At 37.3% G+C, this 27,165-nt stretch overlaps 1 protein-coding gene across 3 annotated transcripts in view; it reads right to left on the reverse strand.

The window, feature by feature from the left end:
• The window catches only part of f13a1 (coagulation factor XIII, A1 polypeptide), a 65,695-nt gene extending 47,711 nt beyond the window's left edge, over positions 1-17,984 (reverse strand). The window contains exons 1-3 of one of the 3 annotated variants that reach the window (XM_002936425.4): positions 17,835-17,984; positions 13,454-13,615; positions 1,934-2,122 (exon numbers count right to left, since the gene is read on the reverse strand). In XM_002936425.4, coding sequence (XP_002936471.2) covers positions 1,934-2,122; positions 13,454-13,604 — 340 coding nt within the window. In that variant the 5' untranslated portion in view covers positions 13,605-13,615; positions 17,835-17,984. Of the gene's footprint in view, positions 1-1,933; positions 2,123-13,453; positions 13,616-15,174; positions 15,274-17,793 lie in introns of those variants that run through there. The other 2 variants (XM_031904033.1, XM_031904034.1) reach the window with 2 other exon arrangements.
• Positions 17,985-27,165: the final 9,181 nt, after the last annotated feature.

A 27,165-nucleotide genomic window follows, 5' to 3' on the forward strand; every position in this document is an offset into this window, starting at 1 on the left:
ACTAGGACAATAAAGCTGCTAGCCAGGTTTCCAGCCAGGGAAAACATATGGACATACTTCCTTATTGTATCCGATTGATAGTCAAAGGACAGATGACTTTGTAAGCCTTTGATACTAGAATGTTTCCAGATTTACAAGTAGTTTCATTTCAGTAATGTAATAACTAGGTATATGAGATTTATTAGAAAACCAGTTGTTAAATAGGTGGCTATTCCTTGCTTTTAATTGGTTTAAGGTAAAATGATAAATTCAGGTTCAAGGTTTATACAGGTTATACAGTAAGCATACTACTTCCCTTTAACCCTGAAGGCTGTTGTAGAAATATTATTACTTTATTACTGAGCAATTTTTTCCCAAGATACTCTTGCATATAGGAGTAAAAACAATCAAAGTAAACAAGTAATTGGAATAATGTTTCAATAATCGATCAGGACCACTCAGGTTATAAAAAAGATTACAGATACACAAAATAAGGGATCATCCTCGTATAGGTCTTGGACAGCACTCACCCCAAACTTCTAATTGACCTTCACTTTGCCTCCCATCCGCTGATTTGTACTTCTGGTTGTTCAGCCCCCATCTCCATTCCCATAATGCACTTGTTACGTATTTCTGTCAGCCGAAAGGCATAATGTTACACTGAACTGCTTTAAGTATCACGAATAAGCACTGATGAATGCTTCACTTTTATAAAAGGTTTCTGCAAATCGTATGTGTTCCTATGAGTAAGTGGTTTGTAATGATTTTTCCGGCCAAAGCAAATCCATTTTTCTTTGATAAATTTATTGTGTTGTGTTTCTCTGTGTGTGAGATATATGCAGGTGCTGAACAGAAGAAAATGCTTTTAGCGTGACATTACCACTGAAGAACATCAACAGCTTGATTATTTATGCACATTCTGAGAATGCAGCCTCCACTACAGAGACTGATAGCTTAATTAGTAGATTTAATGACACATTTTCCTTATCATTATCATTAGAACTACCATAGACAATGATAATAGTATTGTAAATCTTTAACTCTGTGAAAAGAACTTGTGTCCCTGCATTAGTCACTTGAATAATTTAATCTAACACATTTAATTTTTCTTTTCAATAACCAATATGAGTTTATAAACTGATTTCCCAACCTAATTCCAGGCTGCTGTTTCTCACATATCACAAATTATCCACATGTGATAAGGTAAAAATAACCTTCCTAAAAGGATTTTTTCTTCTAACGATTTATGATAAAATACATTTCTAAATTAAGATGTACAAGAACTACCAGAGGTCAGATTGCTGCAAGAGTCAAATGACCAAATAAGCAACCTGATATGCACATAATGGCAAAGCTGAACTAGTCAAATCAATGACATGATATCTACTTAACACAGGTATTTTAGGCAGTAATAAAGTACTAAATGTTTTGCGCACATATTCAGAGGCAAAATAGGTCATGACATGAAGGTCCATTACTTTGAATATGGATTTAGGTCCACTTGCCACAGAGAGAATTGATTTCTGGAATGTCCCATGTCCCTGGATTTAATTGGTTCTGGAAGCCTGAAATGCAGTATATAATTTTCTGAGACATAGAAAAACATATCAAGTGGCCACATTTCTGCTTTGGTTTTCTGTTTTCTTGAGTAGAAGTTCTCCTATTTGGTCAAGACCCTTTAGGACAAAACCATACAAAGATACAAAAGTCACCCTGCCCTAGTATAAGCAACATCCAGAATGGTAAACAAACATTCACCCTAATTCATTTGGAAACAACATATGCAATAATGGCCAGTCCAGATACACATGTATACAAGCTTGCAAGGTTGGAAATGAAAGCCACAGCATACATATCAAGGTATATTAATATGGGAGAAGTAAATACAGTAAAAAAAAATGTTGACAGTTTTGAGGAGCTTTCCATAAATATTTCAGTTACATAACTCACATACCTATAACATATTCTATCCAAAACTGGTCTTTTTCCGGATTATAATTCCGGTTAAAGTCTATCTGGATGTCAAAGGTCTGGCCACGGCGTATGATGAGTTTGTTATTGTAATATCTATCAGTGTGATGTTCCCGCTTATTCTTTTCATTGGTCTGCTTGAACAGATGAATATTTTGGACTTCTAGATAATCTGTAATAAAAAAACATATATATATATTTAGCTTCATTGTATGATTTTAGAACATTTCTCCCATTGAACTGAATCATAAGCATCTTAATGAATTCCCATTGCTTTATGGGAGACAGCTCTTAAACATTTTTACTTTATATGGGCTATTCGCATTGTCCAAAACCTTTCCATACTCATAGATTTTTTTTACTAGCAATACACTCTTGTAACTCTCATACAAAGATAGCAATTCAAGTTAAATTATCTGTGTTTCTCTTTGACAATGACTCAACAGAGCAACAGAATAACTGCAAGAGCACTATGCCACTTTATCATTAGAACTGAAAAGGATTTCATATAGATAAATCTCCTTGCTTTTAATATTATTAAACTATGGTCAATTGACTAGGTCACCCAGCTTGGGCCTAAAACTAACTTCTAACAAACTGGCTTCCCTAGAGTTCTAGCCATTTGAGGGATCTGTATGGTAAGATAGAACTTTCTAAGAGGCAGAATTTTCCAAGTGACTAGTGAGGAGCATTTGGGAAAAGATATCTGCAGTGTCCATGGGAAAGTGTCTCTCTGGTAACACTGGTAACACTTGCTTGTCTAGTTATTACTAGTCTCTACTTTGATATCAGCCATAAACATGTACTGAGTACATTCTACTTCATAGCTGCACAGTGTTTTGACTCCTATAGTTTTCCCTGAGAGTATTAAATGTGATATATGTTTAATTTTCAACCTGATTACAAAGTTACAATAAATTGTTATCATTATGAATAATACTGAAAACACTGCACTTCCTTAAAGGGATACATGGAAACATTTAGATACTACCTAAGAACACTCTTCCTCACTTGAAAATACAGAATTGTTAACAGGAGTTAACAGGTCGTCTGTTTTTTCTTTTAAATACCATTCTACTGGCAAGTGATTGGAGTCTAAAGTTAAGGATTGTTGTTAATTGAATAATCTGTATATCCATTGCTTTAATACATATATTTTTATATATATCACATTTCCAGACTATTGAGTTGCAAATGTTATAATAGTATAGTAAATAAGTAATGGCTTGCTGTTGGCAATACTCAATAGTGAATGTGTTTTGTTTATTTCTTGCAGCTGTCAGATGTATATTCTACTGTAACCTGATGAATTATTTATATTAACGGCCAAGTAAAGCCTTTTAGCTAAAAAAAGATCTCTGTCGTGGCAGCTGTAACATAGAAGTATTTTTAGCCTGGAGGTGCTACAGTCCTATGAAATTTGGGACTTGCATCTCTCATGCTGCCTCCATGGGATTGATTGGCAGCAGTAGGGATGAAAAGTCTCTATTGTCACTAGGCCATTGTATCTTTGGGCTAGTATGGTAATCCTGTGGCATGGCCTGCAGTTGTTACTAACAGACAGCTAATTTTGTTATCATAGAAGCAACAAGTTTCTTATTTCCCTAGCAGTTCTAAATACTGTGCGTCTTATCAATTTAAGTCTATGAAGATTCTCATTCATCCAGGTCATGATATACAGTATCTAGTAGAATTAAATCTAAAACAACTGGACTTTTCTGAGTTTTTCTTGAAAACGTTTCACCACTCATCCGAGTGGCTTCTTCAGTTTAAATGACTGGTAGAGAATTCCCTGGTATTTAAACTCTTGATGGTAGTACAGTCACAGACATCCAATCACAATGGTTCCATTGAACTTGTTCACAGTTAGGTGTTAGCTGAAACTGACAGGTGTAAGAAGGAATGATCCAATTACAATGGTACCATGATTCTCATTGATGAAGGTGTTAATCCTTCAAAGTATATGACTGGAAGTGTGAACTGTTGTGAAACCGCCGGGGTAAAGATGTCAAAGTGGTATTGTATTATCACAGGCCTCTGTTCAGGGATGGTTTTTCCAGGCTGGCATAAATGGCCTCTTTCACACCTCTTTCGAACCATCTGTCCTCTTGGTCCAAGATATGCACGTTACTGTCCTCAAAAGAGTGACCTGTACCTTTGAGGTGTAGATAGACTGCTGAGTCTTGTCCTGAGGAGTTCGTCCGCCTATGTTGGGCCATTCTCTTACAGAGAGGTTAATGTAAGAAATGTATAAGTCAGAGCACTCTTCACTACACTGGACAGCATAGACCACATTACTGGGTTTACCTATGTTGCTGGGTTTGAAAAACACAGGAATGCGATGTTTTTTGAAAATTCTCCTAAGTTTTCTGATGTTCCAGCAACATATGGAATGACTATGTTGCTTTGCCTGCTGTGTTCCTCCCTTCTGTTTGTTGGTCTGGTCTTTCTGCTGGTCTTTGATTGTGTCTGTACTACCATCAAGAGTTTAAATACCGGGGAATTCCCTACCAGTCATTTGAACTGAAGAAGCCACTCGGATGAGTGGTGAAACGTTTTCAAGAAAAACTCAGAAAAGTCCAGTTGTTTTAGATTTAATTCTACTAGATACTTATCAATTTAAGAAATGTAGCTGAGGGGAAAATATAGTTGTCTGCTTATTTGAGAAAGTAATAAATAGAGCCAAAAAGAAGAGACAAGTGAGTTGTGTCAGGTATGTGCATTTTTATACATCATTATCATCATTACACATTTTTACACAGAACTTTATATTTATTTATAACAAACAGGAATCAGAGGGCTCTGCTCACAATTTGATTGGCACTTGTGCACTTTTCTAGTATGGCACAGATTTGTGTATGCATCATCATGTTTGGTTGCATGTATGTCATAGTGTCATGGACGCGTGCTCAACACCAAGCCCTTCTTTCTATGCAAGTGGATCTCTCTTGCTTAGTCTAAGCTTTACTGAGCAATTTTCCCTTTAAAGCAGCAGTTCTCAACCTGTGGGTCGGGACCCCTTTTGGGGGTCAAACGACCCTTTCACAGGGGTCGCCTAAGACCATCGGTTGGGGGTCACCACAACATGAGGAACTGTATTAGGAAGGTTGAGAACCACTGCTTTAAAGAATGTTGCTGTTGCTGAGCCCTGAGTTGGTTCCAAACTTCTCTATATATATTGTGCTTATTATTGCTCTGTGACTTGTTTGGGTGAGAAGGGATAAAAGGAGTCAAAGAACATGCACAAATTGCCTTCTTAAAGGTGACATTTCATCCTAAGAAATATTTCCCAATCCTTTCATATCATGTCAGTTGAGCAATATAAACTTTATTTACGCTTTATATTTATTTTACATTTTGTTGATGTTTCCTTCAGTCTTGGAAGTCACAAGCATAGCAAGCAGGCTATTAAAACAAGCTTTGCATCATCTCAAAATCTTGTGTATGCACCAGAATGGTGGACCTAATGCTCATGCATAGGTTACACAATTATAGATTGTAAGGGATTGGAGGAATGTGAGGAGGGCAGTGGTATCTAGGAAGTGCTAAATTGAAAGTGAAAGTGATTGCTGTGTCTGAGGTATAGAGGCAGGTGAGGTAATAAATGACTGACAGCTAATATATTTAAATACATTTATAACTGGTATGGACTCTTTAATAAACAAAAAATTGGGCTTCATGTTTAATTTGCAAAGGACTGTTATTATAGAGCTATTTGCATGCTTCGTGTTCCTGTGGCCAACTATGCATCCAGAGCCACTGGTTTAATAGCACATATACAGCCTAAGGCTAGTGCCACACAGCGCCGAGAATTAGCCCGTACACTGGTTCCAGCCTGCTATCTTGAAGTATTGTCACTGCTCAGGTACAGGCTGACGTGGTACATATCAGTCAACAAAATGTAAAATTTTGTATTTCGAGCTGATATCTGTCACGTCTGCTGTGACAAGACTTCTGGGTGCAGGCAGTAGGCAGGTGCCAGCATAATGGCTGATTCTTAACCTGTGTTTTCCGCAAGCTGAGAATCAACCCCATGTGGCACTAGCCTAATAGTTTATAAATTGTAAATATGTCTTACATAAGAAGATAAACAAAGATTAAATGTCATTCATGGTTCTATACACATGCCTCATGCTTCACACATAGCACTGCCCTAAAACCTAAGATGAGAGGCTTTAACCTTCGCTTACAGGGATTCTGTCATGGGAAAACACATTTTTTTTCTCAAAATGCATCAGGTAATAGCACTGCTTCAGCAGAATTAAAAGAACATTTCTTTTACATTTAATTTTGAAATCTGACAAACATGGCTACACAGTATTTTTAGTCCCAGGTGCCTCAGCCATGTGACTTTGGTCACACTGCTAAGCTGCAAGTTGTAGTGATATCACCCCCGCTCCCAGCAACCTATCAGCAGAAAAATGGGAAGGGAACAGCATAACAGCCCCCTGGCACCTGCATTGTTAAAAATGCTCCCATGCCCCACCTAGTGGTATATATGAGAATAGCACTTAATACTAAAAATCCAAGTCAGACTCAGCCACGGCATGACTCCTCAAGTTACATTGAGTAAAATAAACAATAGCTTATCTGAAAGCAATTATATTGTGTAGTGCTTGCTCCATCAAAAAACTCAGACTGCCTGCACACCAGCTAAAAATATACATTTGTTGGTTCAAGAATAAAGTTTTAAATGGTAGACTATGCAGTTGACTCCTTAATATCCCTGTGACCAACTATGTATCTGGAACAACTTACTTTAACAGTTCATATACAGCCTAATAGCTCAAAGCCATGTGTCCAAATTTTTATGATCCTCTAACTTTTTCTCTGCCTGCTGATCCTTGTCATCTGAGCTATTTCAGCATTTCTGCAACTGGCAGACCCTGTTCCCACTCCCGGCCGGTTACTAGTGGGAGGTTTAGCAAAGGCTACCTATCTCTGTTTCTGGCTTTACACCGGTGGACTATGTGGAGAGCACAACATTTACAAATAGATATGGCTAGACATCATTTGAGACAGTACATATATTGCAAGAAGGTGGGAGTAGTTATTTCTAAAGGATGTATGCATCTTTTAGTCATATGGAGGCTATTACTGCTATGTTCATTTTATAGTATTAATATAAAGTGTAGTGGCTCAATTTTTTGACTTGATTTATTATTTTTATAACTGAGCAGCCAACTGTCCCTACCCCTATATTCCCTCTTTTTTTAGTGTGAAAAGTAGAGATGGGCTTGAAAGAAAGCAAAACGTTGCACTGTAGGAGTGAGAATAAACGCCCATTGACTTTAACGTATTTGGAGTGAGGAAAAACAAGTTGTGTTGGTAAGAAAAAATTGTCACAAGTAGCAAAAAACTGTTGCCATTTTTCTCAGCAGGTATGCTGATTTTCCGGCAAACCACAATCATAACTATTTGCTATTGCTATATTCTTATAGGTTACTCTTCAATCATCTCATCAGCTTCATGTTTCTGCCTCAAAACAATGCCAAGTTCCCTGGGAAATACTATGACAGCATCACAGTTCTTCTGATCTTACCATCAGCAGCTTGTTATATATTACTACTGACAAGAGCAATTAGGTTCTTTTCTTTAGTTCATAATTCATTTTAATGCTGTCTTCACAAAGGTAAGACTCTGAGATATATCTCCCAGTGCGGTAACAATGTACATTGCGTGCTTCTTAATGGCTTATTTACTAGTGAAAAAAACAATTCAAATATTTTACAAAAATAAAAAGGCAATTTATTTGGTAAATACAGATGTGCAAGCTCCCCTCCAAGGTTCCCTTCATTTTCAGCATGAATCATCATCATAATAGGTCTTTGGGTATCTATGTTGTTGCATTATGTTTAAGCATGACAAATGTGTAATTGAATGGTATATTTATTTTTAATTATATCAATTTCAAGTTGTTGCTGCTATTAACAGGAGGTTAGGGAGATCAACAGAGCAACATATTTGGTTACAGAAGAGCAAAATAATTCAATATGTTTAAAAATACAATTTCCATAATATGGTTTTGTTGATATGGAAAAGATTTTTCAATGAACATTTTACTAAACCATATCTGTGGAGGTTATCTGAGCTCTAGAAAATTCATGCACATTTTTTACATCAGATCATTGTATTTCTGGCACTATAATGCTGAATGACTTTGCCAAGTTAAGAAACTGTGTTTTATATTCATTTAAATATAATGTACTGTTACCTTGCACTGGTAAAAATTGTATGTTTGCCTCAGAAACACAACTCTACTACAAAATAAATAAGTTGCTGTAAAGACATTTAAGTTGGCGAGGAAATGTTTAGATTTACACAGCAAATAACAAATAAACTGTATTAAATACAATGGGTTTATTTCTTAAACAAGAAGATAAACAGAGATCAAATCTCATTCATGATGCTATACAGGACTACAGAATGAAAACCTCTCATGTAAAATAATGTTTTTTTTGTCAAGAAGTAGATTATATTTACCTGCCTATTTAATGAATACAAACTTTAAATTTATTTAATGAGGTCCATGGGGCAACTATTTCTCATTTATAATTTAAAATAATTTAATAATAATTTATCATATACATTTATAATTTCTATTTATTTATAACTATTTATTTATATATTATATATTTTTATATATTTGGCCAAAACAACACTTGAATTGCATCATTAGGTCACACTCGGCAAAATCCACATCCATATTTCATTAACAATTGATCAGCTTAGCCATAAACTTTTTAAACAGGCATTTCCAACATCAATACAAAAACTGGCAAGTGAATGGAAGTAACAAAGGATACAATACTGGCACTTTGTAAATTGGGTACTACCACTGGTTGTTATTGAGGACTCCATTCCCCTTTTTTTACCTTATTTAAGTTTTATTCGCTTGGAATTCAAGCAGTAAGGGTTTTTTTAATGACTAACTGAGTGTCCCCTAGAGGATTAGCAAGTACCCATTGTTAGACGATGTGTCTCTTTATGTGTTTTTTAAAGCTATTTCTTTGACCTTGCCCACCTGCCCTGCTGATTGTGTTTTTATAGGATTTAGGTTTCTGTATTATGGATGAAGGGTGCAGCCTAGAATGTATTGATTAGGTTAGTAGGCTTGAGGATGAGCTGAGTAAGCTGTGCTTGTTGAATATTAACATGGAACCTAAATCATCTGGATTATTTTCTCTGGTTCCATGTACATTAATTATTGATGCTCATGTGAAACCACCATTCGTCAAGGGTTTGTAAAGAACGATATACTACACATTATTTACAAACATGAATTGATTTGTTGAAACACTGAAATACTTTTTCAATAGAATTTTATGGAAATTTATGCTTCTCAGCTTATGGATGAAGACCCCATGTCACAGTACATATCTATAATATAGGTTTTTAAATAAAAAAGGATTATTCATACATAACATTTAAAAAAGCTGAGTTCAAAAGAAATTATGGTCATGTGTCAAATAAAAAACGGGAACAAGAAAAAAAATATCACCAGAATTCTACTTAGCAAACAGAAGTTTTCAATTAGGGTTTGTTAAAGATCATTCTCCTGTCCTATATTACGTTCATATCTTTCTTATTGAGTTTCTCCATTTCTCCTAGTCAGCATTCTTCTGATGGATAGTATCCTAACAGGAATTACACACAGTTATTTACAGTTTTATGGAACCTGTTCTAAATAGCAAAGCAGAACTTTCATTGGACCGAGTGTTTATATCCAGTCTGATAAGTATGGCACATCAAGTTAGCTGCAAGGATATAATAAATGATTTCAAACAAAAACTGGAATAGCTGGACTTTTGCAAGACCAAGCCTCAGTTCATTGTCTTTGGAAATGAACTACTAACATTAAAAAAAACATAGACAGAATACTGTGTTTATTGAGATTCAGCAGTGAGACACATTTTCTAAACCCTTTCACAGATTCACACAGATTGTTAGTGTTAATCCTTTCTCAGTAGTTCAATGTAATCTTTCCTGCAGCCAAGAAGTTGCTTAGTTATTGGTCTGTTGTACCATATACTGTCTACAATTTTCCACTCTTTAAAGACCAAGGAATACAAACTACTTAAGGGGTCTCTGAAAATAGAGCTTAGACTCCCATGAGCCCTTGGGGATAAATCAAATGTGAGAATGGAGCTATTTTAGTTATATGTGAGATGGATAGCGCTGACTCAGGACATCAGCTATGTGACCTCTAATTGATTTTTCATAGGTTGAAAAACAGAAATATCGACAGAAACCTGATACTTTTTAATCATCTCACAACCAGGTCCCCTTTGCCTAGGAGGGCAAGAAATACAGTAGTCTGGCTAATGGCCATTCTATTTCCAATGTGATATTTCTATATCTGTAAAGGTATTAACAGATATTAGGCAATTCATGTAATGAGCATGTGACCCTTTTGGCATATTAATATCATTATTACCTCTATATGTATTTAGAAAATGAGAAAGTGCTATAATTCTCTTTCTAAAACTTATCATTTGAGCAAAGTGTAATTTTACATGCTCTTTAAAGCTCAAGTAATACCAAAAAATTCAAAGGATTCTTATTCATTTTAAGGTCAAGTAAAATGCTACAGTTAACCATTACCCCTATGTCTGTTTAATGTACCCAATGTAATGTGGATGGCTGCAACAAGCACAGAAGGCACTAGAATGTACAGTCAATTTATTCTCCTTCTGTATCATTTAAGATGTCTGAACAGTATGGTATACTCACAGATAAAATAGCATGTCTGTAGTCCCTCTCTACAATTGTGTGTTTTTTAAGTACATACAGGCCAGAGATATCATAAAAATACCAAACTGGCCCATGGCCTATTCCAGATTTAGAAAAAAACTTTTATTTTAAGAGCAATAGCACGCAAAGTAATGCCAAGTCATTTCTGAATTAGCAGGTGGGCAACAAAACACTGAGCATTTTTTTGGCCACCCACCCAGCTTGAAACTTGGGTGCCTAAATTCCTGGAAGCACCAGCCCATGTGTCACTTCTCTAATGGATGGCTAATGCACAGTCAGGGATTTCGAGTGGCTCAGAATGGGAATAACTAAATAGATGACAGGGTGCATTTAGAAACAGGGCAGGAGTGTTCAAAATACTAATTTCTGATGCAATTCACCATGTTATAGAGACAAATGATTGCCTGTTATCCATAGGCCATATATAGATAGGTCAGTATAGGTTGTGTGTGCTGGGTTCACTTGGAAGGGTTGAACTTGTTGGACTCTGGTCTTTTTTCAACCATATGTAACTATGTAACTAACATTTTTTTATGTAAAATGTAATCTGTTATACTGGCTGCACCTCTGCTTTATGAATGGGCGTGCTGTCACTTTAACAACAAAAGTAAAGAAAAGTATTTAGCAATAGTGTAACAAATGTAGCATGGTTCAGCTAGATTTTTAGTCATAAAATTAATTATATTAAAATATGTTTTTTTAAGGGGAAGGACCAGAATGGAATTAACAGAAGATAACAAAAATGATACTAAGGCATATTAGTAAAATGATAGGTGTACACACAACTCTACAATAAATTAGATTTTTATTGAATTTTCTCCCTTCAGAAAATTAGCTATTATGTAGCTTAGGGCTGTGGTTATGACAGAACTCTTTATACTGTACCATTATTGACTCCCTTCTTTACCCCATTCTCTGGGTTTTGGGATGAAAAAAATTAGGAGTAGGTTAGGGCACCACAACCTGGTGGGCTTAAACCTTCTACTATCCTTTAACAGGATGATTAGTTTGTCAGGCAAAATAGTATTAATAAATCTATATATAATCCTATGAGGGAACCAGTAAGATCAATATTAAGAGTTGGAAAGGGTACACCATTTGGTCAAAACTAGATATACAGTATGTTAATATATGATGAACAGATGTAATATGATGAAGTAAGAGGACAAATAACACAATTAGTCATGAGCGACTTTTTGTATTCACAGTAAAACTCCTCATTTTGCTATTGGTGAATTGTTTCGTGAAACTTCCACATTAAAATAGGTCCATTCCCATCAATATAGGCGCGGACACATCAAATAAAGGGCATGGTCAGGAAAATAGGCACGTTCGCGGAAAAAAGCTTACAGGCATCCAGTAAGTCGCATGGCACCCACACATTCACACATTGGCGAAGCAAAACTGACAGATTCGCTCATCACTAAACACAATTTAGTGCTTTTGTAATTATTATAATAATAATATGAGTATATATGGGTATATTCATCTAAAAGGAAAAATAGAGTTAGCCACAGTTGGCAACACGAAAATTTCACTGTTCACTGGTTTCATTTACTTAAGGGCATATTTGCCAAGGGTTGAGAAGGGACAGTTCACCCTTTAATAAATATTCTGTGGTCACATGTGTCATATTCTTTTATTACATGAGTTAGTCTACAAGTTTAGAAGCCATAAGACCATGAAACACCATGGCACAGGTTTATTATTTAACAAGAGTCCCTGATTCAGTTTCTTTACAGTTTGGTAGGGTGTTTGTACTGCCCAAAGCAGCTGAACACATTCCCACTGATGAATCACTGACGCACTAGGAATATAACCTGGCAGTCCTAGGGAAGCATATCACACTTGCTGATGATCCCTCTGGATTCCCAGTTTGATTTTGAATAAATCTGCCTCTATAAATGTGGACCTGATGCCCCCATGTGTTAGTAAACCATTCTATAAAACTGTCATCAGGGTTATCTGAACGTGACATTTTTAAAATTCTTATTTTTGAAGCTATTGCAAAGCTGCATTTCTAGGTAAAATTAACACCAATTGACTAAAAAAATATGAATTCCTTTTTGGATAATGACGACTGCATCTTCTACATGTTTATTAATACTCTTCCATTATTACTGTTACTAAGCACAATATATCTATATGCACTATCTATGTATATATCTATATATCTATATGCACTATCTATGCATCCTATCTATGTTAATGTATCGATAATATAATTACATGATCTCTAAGGGGTGACGAGTAAAGGTAAGTGGTCATTAGGATTGGTGACATTTCAGTCAATTAGAAGTTGTTCTACGTCAGGCTTTGCACCATTTCACTATACTGATTCATATGTGATTCAGTTAAATTGCCCAGTTAGTAAACTGATGTTCATTTCTGCTTTGTATTAATTTATTGGCAGTTTCAGTATCAGCTAATGTGTTCATCAATTGAATGTGGCTATTCATGAGAAATAGGAAAGAGTTAGTGGCACTGAGTTAGGGAACTGAAGAGAAAATTGTTATTATTAACATTTATTTATAAAGCGCCAACATATTCCGCAGAGCTGTACAATAAAATCTAGCCTGATCTTATGGGAGAAGCAAATTACCACGCACTTAAACACTTCAAAATGTATGCATCTCTTGTATGAGTTAGTTTTGTTTTTTTGTGCAAGAAAAGCTCATATATACTGTACATATAGAAATTTTGTTATCAGTTTCATGGTAACATAGACAGTAAATGCACTTTATTTTACCTTTCATGCTAACACCCCTTGGAATGACACCAAAGGTTTCCATGGTGGGAACCTCATCTTCATCTGCATTAGAGACATTTGGTGGGAGAGAACTACGCCCTGTGTGACCTGGAACTGAAGACTTTTTCTTCTCCTTTTTTGCTTCTGACATGATGCCGAAATCTGGAAATAATATAGAGAGTAAAATGCTTATTTCCTAGAACATAATAATTGATATTAGATATAATAATTAGTATTTCATAGTTATGCTTCTTAAAAGAATATACAGTAGATTTTTGGGACTTCATACTGAACAAAAACTGAACAAAGAAGTAATGGAAGTGTGCTTAGACTCTGCTGGGGGTTAAGTAATAAAAGACACTGGGGGTCATTTATAAAGTTCACGTGAAGCATATTTTTTCGCAAATGGTTGTTTTGTGCATGTTTTCCCCAAAATGCTTACATTTTCCACTGCTGTGCCCATCTTGCTTTTTTGCGAATCACAGTGAAATGCAAATTGCGCACAAAAAAATCGCAAATAAGATTGCTGTTTGCATGTTTATTGCATGAAAATATTGTGGTATTTGCTAAATCAGTTTATCAGAAATCATTCTTTGCGTTGTAACCTGGACGCAGAGTGTGCGCATAAATATTCCCAATTTGCACTGTGAATTAAAAATTTGCAATTATGTTCATACATTAAATGCACCAATCTTGTCCAACTTCATAAGTATAAACAGGGCAAATATGTTAAATATGTTGTGAATAATTCTGTGCTGCACAAAATTTATAAATAACCCCCACTAAGTTTGCCCATAAATAATGCAGCTCTAACTGTAACAGGAAGTAGTGTGGAAGCAAAAGGCAGAACTCTGTCCATTCATTGGCTGATGTGGCCTAGCATGTATGTGTGCCTTGGATTGTTTGTGTGCACTGTGAATCCTATGATCCCAGGAGGCGGCCCTTAATTTTGAAAATGGCAATTTTCTATTTAGCAGTACCCAATAGCACATACTACTAAAAAGTATATTTTTATGAAAATGGTTTATTTAGATGAAGCAGGGTTTTACATATGACCTACATTGTTTGGGGAGTATAGATTTTCCTTCAAAGCCAACACATGTTGTTGTTCAGTGATCAGGTTAGATACATGGATCTGTCTGTACTTTGATCAGCACTGAATGGGTTTTGCGACCAAAAATACTCTGCATAATATACTTTGCATAATCAAAGAAAATGTTATTCTAAGCCATAGTCAGTGAATGTTTTTGGTGAACTTAAAACTCATTGAAGATTTTTAATAAATGTAAAATGAAATTAAAAATGAAAGGTAGGAGATTTTATACAGCTTGGCCATACATATAAATAGCTGAAAATAGCTCATTCAATCAGTTTACAACAGACTGAGCTGTCAGATCACTGTGAGGAGGTTCAGACCCATGCTGTTCTGGGATGCCAGATGACATCATAAATGTTTTGATTTGATCATTAGGCCCAGTTTTCCTTCAGTTCAATAAACTCTTTTGCAACCAGACTTTAAATAGGTGATTTTGTTATATTGACCACCAAACAGCTTGATTAGAAATTATGATAAAGTATGAAATAACTATTAGGGCTAAGACACACAGAGCATACTTAGCAGCAGCTACTTGTCATGGCTACCAAACACCAGAAAATACCCTGCAAAAATGTAATTTAAATAAATTAAAGTTTAAATGAATGTATGTTGCATAGTTGCTTACTATTACATTTTCTTTAATTATGGCCCAGTTGTTAACATTGTTGCCTTGGGTCCTTGTTCAATTCCAGTCCACTCCGCCATTGTCCATGGGTTTCCTTGAACACTCACAAAATTTACAGGCAGGTTAACTGGCTCTTGATGAAATAGAACATAGTGTGTGTGAATTAGATAGAGACCTTAGACTGCAAGCTTCACTAGGGTAGGGACTGATGTGAATAATGGATAATCTCTATAAAGTTCTACAAAATATGTTGGTGCTAAATAAATAAACAATAATGCTTAAGCAAAAAGCAGTTTTTGGTGGAGATTCCCTATTAGTTTTTTCTATAAACCTCTCCCATTACTCTAGGATTACTTTGAAAATTAAAAACCCAAAGATAATATTTTGCCTAATAAAAGAAAATAATTCTTAGCAATTTCCATTATATAATCATTACAAGTTATACGTAACTGTAATTGCAATTGAACATGGTAACTGCCATTTGCACAGCTGCTTATGTTATAAGCAAACATCAGACAGACATTGTGCTGTTTTTATAAGTGCTAGCCAGAAATATGTTCCATGTCTTCAGCAATGATCTCATGGACACAGAACATTTGAACACAAAACAGGCAAGATTTTTTTTGAATGATTATGTTGCCTGTAATGAGTTGCTGGAGGAAAATATGATTAAACAGTGCATTAAAACCTAGATAATGCTGGAGTATGCTCAGAGCTGCAGTCTAGCATTCAGGTAACCCTTGGCTGGATAACACTGTATACTTCCATTAAAATCCTTGCATGGCAAACAAGCAAAGCCACTCTACAAACTTCTTTCTTAATATTATGATAGTAAAACTTAAAGAATACAGAAGCAAATTGGTATTTTCTGTGCATTGCAACAAAAAAGCAAGGACCATTATGTGGTTTGTTCCATGTTATTTCTGAATGTTATTCATGCGTTTTCCTAAATAAAGGGAAGCCATCTCCCATAGACTCCTTTTTTTAATTAAATAATTTAGATTTTTAAAAATTATTTCCCTTTTCTCTGTACAGGTATAGAACATATTATCCAAATGCTCTGGACCTGGGGTTCTCCGGATAAGGGATCCTTCTGTAATTTGGATCTCCACACCTAAAGTCTGCTAAAAACGCAATAAAATATTATATAAACCCAACAGGATTGTTTTGCCTTCAGTAAGGATTAATTAATTGGGAACAAATACAAGGTATTGTTTTATTATTATTGAAAAAGGAAATCATTTTAGAATGATTTGCTTAAAATGGAGTCTATGGGAGGTGGCCTTTCCGTTATTCAGAACCTTCTGGATAGCAGCCTTTTTTTAGTTCAGGTGCTGACTCTGAACTGTGGCAATTTACCACATTAGTTATTGCATTTCTTAGCAGAGTCTAGCAACTATTCTATCAGTTATAACAGCAGACTATTGTGAAACTGAGGGATTATGCTCAGCAGGACCAAATATAAGACACGTATCAATTAATGTATCAAATGAGACTAGTTTACAGAGTCTGTGACTCCTCCACCCCCCCAAGCAGTTGAAAAAGTCTTTATTTCTAGAAACTACTGGAAAGGTGAACAACCCCTTTAATAGCCATAGGACAGAAATGCATCTATTAGCCCTTTCCTGGAGGCTTAATCAGATTACATTCTGTATATACTTTAACACATTTTCATACTTAGGGCATTTCAGGATTGGTACCCCTGACCACTTTGTACATACTGTGTACAGTGCATGTATATAACAAGTATTTATGAATTTAAATTATACAACACTCAGTTATTAAAGCCCTGGATGCAAATACTAAAGAACTAGCATTAGTGCTAATTACAGAGTAATTGCTTCTGGACAAAGCTGAGGTCTGTCCCTTGTGCATCTGGGCACATTGCTATGGGTGTGCTTAATCTCTACAATACATAGGTGATAATACAGAGCTGTGTAGCTCTTTGAAGCCATTGGCACCCCAGTGTGGGGCATTTAGACCTTTATAAAAGACTTCTATAAAAGACCATTAAACACTTCTTTACTCACCATGATCACACGTATTCCCAATAGCATGGCAAATACAAATCATTGTGCAACCAGTAACCTCAAAAGTAGTAGTAACAGTTTACTTTTACTATAACCTATAAAACAGGTTTTACATTGGGAAAGAAAATGTTATGTAATTCTAGCAACTTTCCATTATTCATTAATTCAAAAAGCTCAATGGATTTAAAGCTACAGTATTTGTAAATGTATTACTTAATGAATGATCTGTCTGCCAGTTTACATTCTTTGCACTCAAAACAAAAACAGATTTCTCAATACCAATTATATATACAAATAACTTAAAAACCATTAATGAATATATCAATTACAAAGTAGGAATTGCTTGGAATTATATAGAAAAAACACTAGTAAAACTACATTCTAATACATTTACATTTGAATCCATTTATCAAATTTTAAGGAGTTTATTAGAAAAGTAGATATATATTTATTAAGATTACTGTTAAACTGTTAATTAAACATTTCCCTTATCTTTAATTCCACCACAGACAACTATAAGCAGAATAAATGTTAACTGATAGTAAAAGAATATGGAGAAGCAACTGAAAAATATTCATATTTTAATTACATTGTTTTATCTCTATCCAATAATGACTTAATGAATCATACCGTCCTTTCTTTGGATTGCTTGCAGTATTTCTTTTCTTTGGATCTAACTCTGCCTACTGCCTTTGTAACATGCAAGGCTTGCTTTTCTCCACCTCTTACAAAACCCTGCTTCTATTGGTGCTTTCTCCTTTAAACCGTCCTTCCATTCCACATGTATAATTATTAGCAGATTCCACTCCTGCTTTCAAAAGAGTTTGCTATGACTAAAGAGGAAACAGATGACATTTGTTGTGCAATGAACAGGAGAAGTTTTGTTGCCTTGTGTCTACATATAGCTTGTGCTTAGGGGAGAATGCAGATGCCAAAAACTAGATAAGTGCAAGAAAGGAAACAAGAAGACTACTACAAGTATAAAGAGTTTCATGTACTTTAAGATACTCTCAATAATACACACAAAAGGTTGTCATTCCATACAGGACTTCCCAGTGACTTAAACCACCCAGTCCTTGTACACTGTACCTATTGCAAGACCAGAAATAGGTGTAGGCAGAAGAGGTACCTGCCTGGGGTCCAACAATGGGGGGCGCTAGGCAGGTACCTCTCCTGCTTACAGCCAGTAAGCGCTCTGTTTGCCCCACCACTTATCTAGTGCACCAGACTCTCTGCTCGGAGCAATGTCTCTGCGCATGCGCACACTACTTCACATGTATGCATGCGGGGGTGGGGTAGGGTCCAGGGGCGAGGTGGCCAGCTGCATTACCTAGGGCACCCGGTCAGCTTGGTGCACCCCTGCCCTACTGTATCACTATAAAATACAAGCAATAAAGACAGTTTTATATACAATAGGACTCATTTAGTAACTGCCACCAAGCCAGGCAGTATGTACATTAATTGGTGAAACGCACTTGCATCTAAAGAATTGGGTGCAAACATCACTCTCATGCTGGAAACAACACCAACCAGATCTGGAACACTTTCAGCACAATTGCATCCAGTTTACTTACAGTGAAATCTGAACACAACTGCATGAATTTTTATACAACGCCTGCAATTCTGTCAGATGCCCCCTTGCGACTGTAGCAAAGCTGAAATTCTGGGGAAAAATGCTGTATTATTGGATTGAGCTCGAAATTGCACTTGAGGATGTAGTTTATGTCTTAAAGGCTAAGTCACAAAGTGTGACCGCTAATTATGAATAGCAGGTAAGGACAAAAGTGCCCAATATTAGAAAGTCTTTACACTTTGATCTCTGAGAAACTAAAACCACAATTAAAACTTTATAAAAATCAAATTCTGTTGTGTTTCTTCTCTTTTTGGTTACATTGCATTATATAGAATACAATAATCATCTATCTTTCTTATTGCTGAATTAAACACAGAGCAGATAGCGTGCTCACCACAGGAATGTTCACCCATAAATTCTCCAGCAGAACAATTTAACACATGGCTGCTACTTTCATAATACTACAAAATGACTTGGAATTTTAAGTCAGGAACTCGGTGCACAGTTTATGTCTATATTAGATTGCAGAACTGCATGCAAGGGGATTTCTTTTGGTATGTTTGTATTTTTTACTAAAAATTGTATAAAGAAATGTATGGATAGTATTTCAGTGAACTTATTTTGCCATATGGTGTTTTTGAATCACTGGATAAAAGTCTTGAATTATTAAATTTCAATTTCATTTATAAAACAAGTGCAAACGAAACAGCACAATTTGCTATGTTTTTACCCACAATGCAATCCACTATGGATTCTGGTCACTAGGTTTGTATTGACTGTTATGGGGGATGGCTTCCCTCACATCCAGAGAGTAAGGAGACTGTGGAGTTTATGGGGCATGAGTGCAGGTAATGAAAATTCTGTCTGTGTTTACCCACAGTGCAAATGATGTGTAAATACAGGCACAAAAGTTACACCCATTTCATGAATTTGTCACGTTGTGGCAGCATCAATCCATTGTAGAGCCTGTAAAATCATTGCCACTGTTTGCCTATAACTCAACTGATGCAGCAGAGAATCCTGTATTAAGTAGCGTAGTTTTAAAAACTACTGCTCAGAAAAATATTTGTACCTTTTTTTGCTAATGCCAAAACTAGGGACTGTAAAACCAGTGAAATAATACCAGCACACAGGACTTGATGCAAGTGGGGGATGACCAATGTGTGTTTAATTCAGAAGTGGACCGCTTTGGGGAGACACCCCTTCATCAGACATACACATTACTGTGGAAGGGAAGTGATTTATAATCAATAATTACCAGGTAATGAGTCCAAGTTTCCAGGCTGGAATTATTGTACTTTATGCTGGCTTTATGGACTTTTGTTTATTATGAAATTTGACTTTCTATATGGACTTTTTCTTTATTAAGGGTTAACTGAAAATTGTACTGTATGTAACTTAACTATGCCATAAATCACTTGCTTAATTTCGCACTTGCACAGCAGTGTGTATTGGTGATGTGTTGTGGCCATGTCAATAAAAGTCACACGGTAGCCACATTTCTTGAAATTTTCGCTGTTTTGCAAATTTCTCAGCACTTTCGCCAATTTTTTTTGGCAAAACAGGACAGATTAGCTTATCACTAGTGTGTGTGTCTGTCAAAGGGGTGTGTCCCCAAAACATTACACATCTGAATTAAACACACATGGGTCATCCCCACTGGCATCGAGTCTTGTGTGCCGGTATTATTTGCCTTTACATTTGGAGAGGGTGCCAATCCCTCACATTGTGCACCTTATTTGAGAGGCCAGGGTGTGCTGGTGCTTATACTTATATACAGTATCTCAGTTTCAGACATAATGTTCCTGCTTACAACAGAGAGTTTTTAGTACGCTTATAAAAACATCAGGTGACTAATTTTAACTGTATTCAGCCTATGCAGTAATTAGTTATTAATGCCAATACAAATAAGCTGTTAGATAACTAAGACCCAACAAATTAGTGGAAGAAACTTTTTGATGAAGGTTCAGCACTGAATCACATAAGGCCTGCTTGTGCCCTTCACTGTGTAGGACCACTTATTATACCACTTTTTGTTTGGTTGGTTAGTTGAGTCCATAACTGTCCAGTATGATGAGCTTATGGTTTTTATGGAAAATGGAGAGCTGAAGATTGTTTCCAGAATGGTTTTTTCCCCAATTAATGAATACTTTAATTATTTACTGCTTGTTTATTTGAAACATTGCATTTCACTTACCAAGTGGTGGAGTGTAAACATTCCTATTCACTGAATCACTAAATGAGCTTCCAATTATGATTATTTTTTTTTATTTTGACTGGAATTAAGGTTGATGGCTGTGGCAATTATGTAAGAATGATTTTCTGTTTTCCATGGAGGCTTTTACATGTGAAATTAATTCACTCATGGAGAAATATGCGTCAGCTGCAGAGCAAGTTGCATAATTGAAAGGTCATTTTCTCCTCGAGTAGTTTATTTGCTGGTGATTTGCAGAGAACAGAAAGGAGATTTTAGTGCTGAGCATGGTCAAACTCTGTATACACAGCCCTGTTAGTACATATGTCTGCTCTGCTTATCTATTTCCTATGGCTTAAAGAAAGAAAACTGGAGTGAATAGCTTATTTTTTCAATTTTTGCTTATTTCCTTTACTCCCATATTGCAGAAGCACAGGGGGTTTACAAGGTAGCACAGGGAATCTGTCAAAGTTGCTAATCTGCTCATAGACAGACCTGAGACCCAGTGAGATGTACTGCTGGGGCTGCCTTATGTTCATCTTGGAAACCACTAGCATTGGTAGAACCCTAGTCAATTAGAAATACTCTACCTTTAATTCAATAACCACTAGAAAACACACTTGTATAATGATACATATAATTGTGTAATACATATTGCCTCTTTATAGGTCCCTGGCAGGGCCGCCATCAGGGGGGCACAGGGGGTACGATTGTCCCGGGCCCGGACGTTTTTAGCTTTAAAGGGGGCCCGGCCGCGCTAAAGTTTTCTTAGCTCGGGCCCCCTTTAATCAAGTCCGGGCCCTCACTTCCTCCGGCTCCGGTGGCGTCCTCTGGTATGTGCCGCTACTTCTCCTCTTTTATAAGGTTGCGCCCGTGCGTGCTGACGTCACACGCACGGGGCGCAACCTTATAAAAGCGCAGAAGTAGCGCAGAGCCGCGGCACATAGCGGAGGACACCACGGCAGCAGGCCGGCCCTGGGGGAACCTGGATAAAGCTTTGTGGGGGGCCCTGGGGGAACCTGGATAAAGCTTTGTGGGGGGGCCTGGGGAACCTGAATAAAGCTTTGTGGGGGGGCCTGGGGGAACCTGGATAAAGCTTTGTGGGGGGCCCTGGGGGAACCTGGATAAAGCTTTGTGGGGGGGCCTGGGGGAACCTGAATAAAGCTTTGTGGGGGGGCCTGGGGGAACCTGGATAAAGCTTTGTGGGGGGGCCTGGGGGAACCTGGATAAAGCTTTGTGGGGGGCCTGGGGGAACCTGGATAAAGCTTTGTGGGGGGGCCTGGGGGAACCTGAATAAAGCTTTGTGGGGGGGCCTGGGGGAACCTGGATAAAGCTTTGTGGGGGGGCCTGGGGGAACCTGGATAAAGCTTTGTGGGGGGCCTGGGGGAACCTGGATAAAGCTTTGTGGGGGGGCCTGGGGGAACCTGAATAAAGCTTTGTGGGGGGGCCCTGGGGGAACCTGGAGAATGCTTTGTGGGGGGGCCCTGGGGGAAGCTGGAGAATGCTTTGTGGGGGGGCCTGGGGGAAGCTGGAGAAAGCTTTGTGGGGGGGCCTGGGGGAAGCTGGAGGATGCTTTGGGGGGGGCCTGGGGGAAGCTGGAGAATGCTTTGGGGGGGCTGTTTAGGGGGGCACTGGCTACCAAACTTTTAGGGAGCCCTGGGCTGGCTAGCAATGATTTAGGGGGTACCTGCCCTGGCACCAATGCAAAATGTAACTCCTGGACACCAATGTTTTAGGGGGCCCTGGCTACCAATGTTTTATGTTCTTTGTATTGATGGGAGGGGTCACTGGGGGAGGGGCCATTGGGGGTGTGGGAGGAGGGGGGGGCCCAGAAAACTTTTTTGTGAGGGGCCCCGTGATTTCTGATGGCGGCCCTGGTCCCTGGTAAGGCCTCACCTTGAGTATGCAGTGCAGTTTTGGGCTCCAGTCCTTAAGAAGGATATTAATGAGCTGGAGAGAGTGCAGAGACGTGCAACTAAACTGGTAAAGGGGATGGAAGATTTAAACTATAAGGTTAGACTGTCGAGGTTGGGGTTGTTTTCGCTGGAAAAATGGGCTTGACATGATTACTCTGTACAAGTACATTAGAGGGGATTATAGGCAGATAGGGGATGTTCTTTTTTCCCATAAAAACAATCAACCCACCAGAGGCCAACCCATTAGATTAGAGGAACAGAGCTTCCATTTGAAGCAGCGTAGGTGGTTTTTCATGGTGAGGGCAGTGAGGTTGTGGAATGCCTTCCTAGTGATGTTGTAATGGCAGATTCTGTTAATGCCTTTAAGAGCGGCCTGGATGAGTTTTTGAAAACGTATAGTATCCAAGGCTATTGTGATACTAATATCTACAGGGTTGGAAGGGTTGAACTTGATGGTATTTTTTCTACCAGAAAAGCTGCACTGAGTCCACAGAAACACAGGATTTCTTGTCTCCTTTTTGTAAACATTTTCTTTAGCTATCTGACTTCATCTCTCTGAAAAATCCTTCATTCCTGGGGCCAGAGTCTGCACAGCTCTCTTTCTCTCTTCTGCCCCCCCCTATAAGAATTAATTAAACTCACTCCCCCCTTAGGAATGTGTAATCTGAGCTACCAGCCTCTAGAGCTACAGGAAGCTAGAAAGACCTAGCTAAAACGGCAGCTGCTATCTTAAACAAATGGAGCGAGCTTCTAGGGCTCTTTACTCAGATATGGTAGTGCTTTCTGCAGAATAAATAGTTTTGGTGGCACTAATGTGGCAAATCTATTGGCAGTAAAATGCCAACATGACTTTCTTTCTCCTAAGCAAACCTTGAGGAATTATATATAATATAAAAAAGCCCTGATGGTAAGGTATTTGACAGAGACAACTATCTAAACCAAGATAAGAGACAAATAAGAGATTCTGCAAGAACAATATAACCCACTAGATTGCACAAAAAATTATTTTATTTTATAAAATAGAAAAGTTTGAATTGCTGACATACCACATTTCTGAATTTCAATACAGGACAAGGAATTGTATTGTTTCAGTATAAACAATTAAAGAACAAGGGAAAACTCATTACTTAAATACACAGACACTCAAACTTCAAAAATACCCAATAAATACATTTTCTGTTTAGCATGGACTGTAGGTTTATTGAGTCTGCCAAATATTGATTTGCCCCATTATTGCTCCTTATCTGTTCCCTCCATAGCTAATTTAGCATCACCCTCTACCTATGAAATTATGCCACCAGGCACATGCAGTAATTATAGTCCCTGATTTCATTAAAAGGTTATGAATCTTGCATAAACTAGTAATATGCCATTAAAAATGAATTAATGCTAAAACAAATGTTGAATATTAGCTGATAGGCCCTTTGTTATTAACAGTTTTCTTTTTCTACATTCTAGGTTACTGTGTGTTATGGTGTTATGTGTTATGGATATGTTATGTTAGATGTATCTGCATCAACTTATGTCTATATGCAAGTCTAGTGGTGCTGAATCTGTCAAAAATTTGGATATAGCAAAACAAAAATTACTAACAACACTTAATTTGGTTTCATTGGTTTATTGCTACTCCACTTTCCTCCAACATTCCAAAAACATGAAGGCAGGTTAATTGGCTCCTGACTATATTGACCATAGTGTGTGTGTGAAAGCAATAGGGACCTTAGACTGTAAGCTCCTCTGTGGCAGAGACTGATGTGAATGATAAATAATCTCTGTAAATTGCTGCTGAAATGTATTTGCATTATATACATAACAGGAAATAAATCAAAATAAATAGAATTTAAATCTGACAATTAGTACTCTTATGGAAAATGTAATTAAAGTTTTTTAAAGAAAAATATTTGGCTTTCAAAAACTTACTTATGCAAGTGTACCTTTTCCCAAATTTTATATAGCATTTGCAAACCGAGAGAGAATTTAGCAACCCAAATGCGGAAGTAGAAAAAAGATTGTCAATTGATAGTTTACACCAGCACAATAATAAAACTTATGGAAGAAGTCGCTATGCTAGGAGTGGAAAGGGATATTGCAGCTAGGAGTAAAAAGAATCCAAAATTATTTTTTAATTATGTGAATAGTAAAAAAATGAAGCAAGAAGGGGTGGGAACCTTATTATCACGGGGGGGTCAGTTGGTTGATGAGAACGGGGAAAAAGCCAGCTAATGAAGGCTTCCCTTTTAATATGCCCAGTTCTAGTAATTTAGCTACTGACACGTGGGTTACTCGGGAGGGAATTCAAAAGAGACTTGAACATGTAAAGGTAAACAAAGGTCCAGGACCAGATTCATCCCAGGGTATTAAATGAGCTGAGCGCTGTGATTGCCAAATCTCTTCACTTAATTTTTCAGGATTCGTTGAGGTCTGGCATGGTGCCGAGAGACTGGCGAATTGCTAATGTGGTGCCGTTATTTAAAAAGGGATCCCGTTCTCAGCCTGAAAACTATAGGCCTGTTAGTTTGACATCAGTAGTAGGAAAACTTTTGGAAGGGGTAATAAGGGATTAGGGTTCTTGAATACATTGCAGTTCACAATACTATTAGTTTGTGCCAGCATGGTTTCATGCGTAACAGATCTTGCCAGACTCATTTAGTCGCCTTTTTTGAGGAGGTGAGCAGGAACTTCGATGCTGGAATAGCAGTTGATGTCATCTACTTGGACTTTGCTAAAGCGTTTGATACAGTACCTCACAGAAGGTTAATCGAATTGAGGGATATTGACCTAGAACATAATATTTGTAATTGGATAGAGAACTGGCTGAAGGATAGATTACAAAGAGCGGTGGTAAATGGAACATTTTATAATTGGACCAGTGTGGTTAGTGGAGTACCGCAGGGGTCAGTCCTTGGTCCTTTGCTTTTTTACTTGTTTATTAATGACCATAGACAGTACTGTTTCATTTTTGCTGACCACACTAAATTGTGCAAAACTATAAGTTCCATGCAGGATGCTGCCGCTTTGCAGAGCGATTTGACAAAATTGGAAAACTGGGCAGCAAACTGGAATATGAGGTTCAATGTGGATAAGTGCAAAGTTATGCACTTTGTTAGAAATAATATAAACGCGAACTATCTACTGAATGGTAGTTTGTTGGGGGTATTCTTCATGGAGAAGGATCTAGGGGTTTTTGTAGATAACAAGTTGTCTAATTCCAGGCAGTGTCATTCTGTGGCTACTAAAGCAAATAAAGTGCTGTCTTGTATAAAAAAGGGCATTGACTCAAGGGATGAAAACATAATTTTGCCTCTTTATAGGTCCCTGGTAAGGCCTTACCTTGAGTATGTGGTGCAGTTTTGGGCTCCAGTCCAGAAGGATATTAATGAGCTGGAGAGAGTGCAGAGACGTGCAACTAAACTGGTTAAGGGGATGGAAGATTTAAACTATGAGGTTAGACTGTCGAGGTTGGGGTTGTTTTCTCTGGAAAAGAGGCGCTTGCGAGGGGACATGATTACTCTGTACAAGTACATTAGAGGGGATTATAGGCAGATGGGGGATGTTCTTTTTTCCATAAAAACGATCAGCGCACCGAGGCGACCCCTTTAGATTAGAGGAACGGAGCTTCCATTTGAAGCAGCGTAGGTGGTTTTTCACCGTGAGGGCAGTAAGGTTGGGGAATGCCCTTCCTAGAGATGTGTAGTATCCATAGGCTATTGTAATACTAATATCTACAGTTAGTATTAGTGGTTGTATATATAGTTTATGTATGTGAGTGTATAGATTGGTAGGTGTGGGTTGTGTGTGCTGGGTTTACTTGGAAGGGTTTAACTTGATGGACTCTGGTCTTTTTTCAACCCTATGTAACTATGTGAACCACAAAGCAATGCCACATTCAAACAAGCCTAAAATATATGCTGCATGCAATAAAAATTTGCAATACTATAACTGTCAGATTAAGAATATTACATTGCAAAATGTAAATTTTTGTTGTTACGCAATGTTTTTTTTTTGCATTCGTGGCTTTAACAATTGCAAAGACAAGTACAAAGCTCTAAAACCGACTAAAAGTTACACTGATAACATGCTACTAGCAACTTCTGGCCAGCCTGCTATGATGAATTATTCCACTTGTGTAAATATTCTTAATATTGCTGTGCACTGTGGCAATCTGAAAGTAACGCCATCGAATGTTTGATGCATATTGCACCCTGTTCACCATATATATATATATAGATAAATTGCATGTAAATTGCAGTGGACACAGCTTAACATGCCAAATTCTAG

The sequence above is a fragment of the Xenopus tropicalis genome, chromosome 6, assembly GCF_000004195.4.
Source record: "Xenopus tropicalis strain Nigerian chromosome 6, UCB_Xtro_10.0, whole genome shotgun sequence".
Lineage (NCBI taxonomy): Eukaryota > Metazoa > Chordata > Amphibia > Anura > Pipidae > Xenopus > Xenopus tropicalis.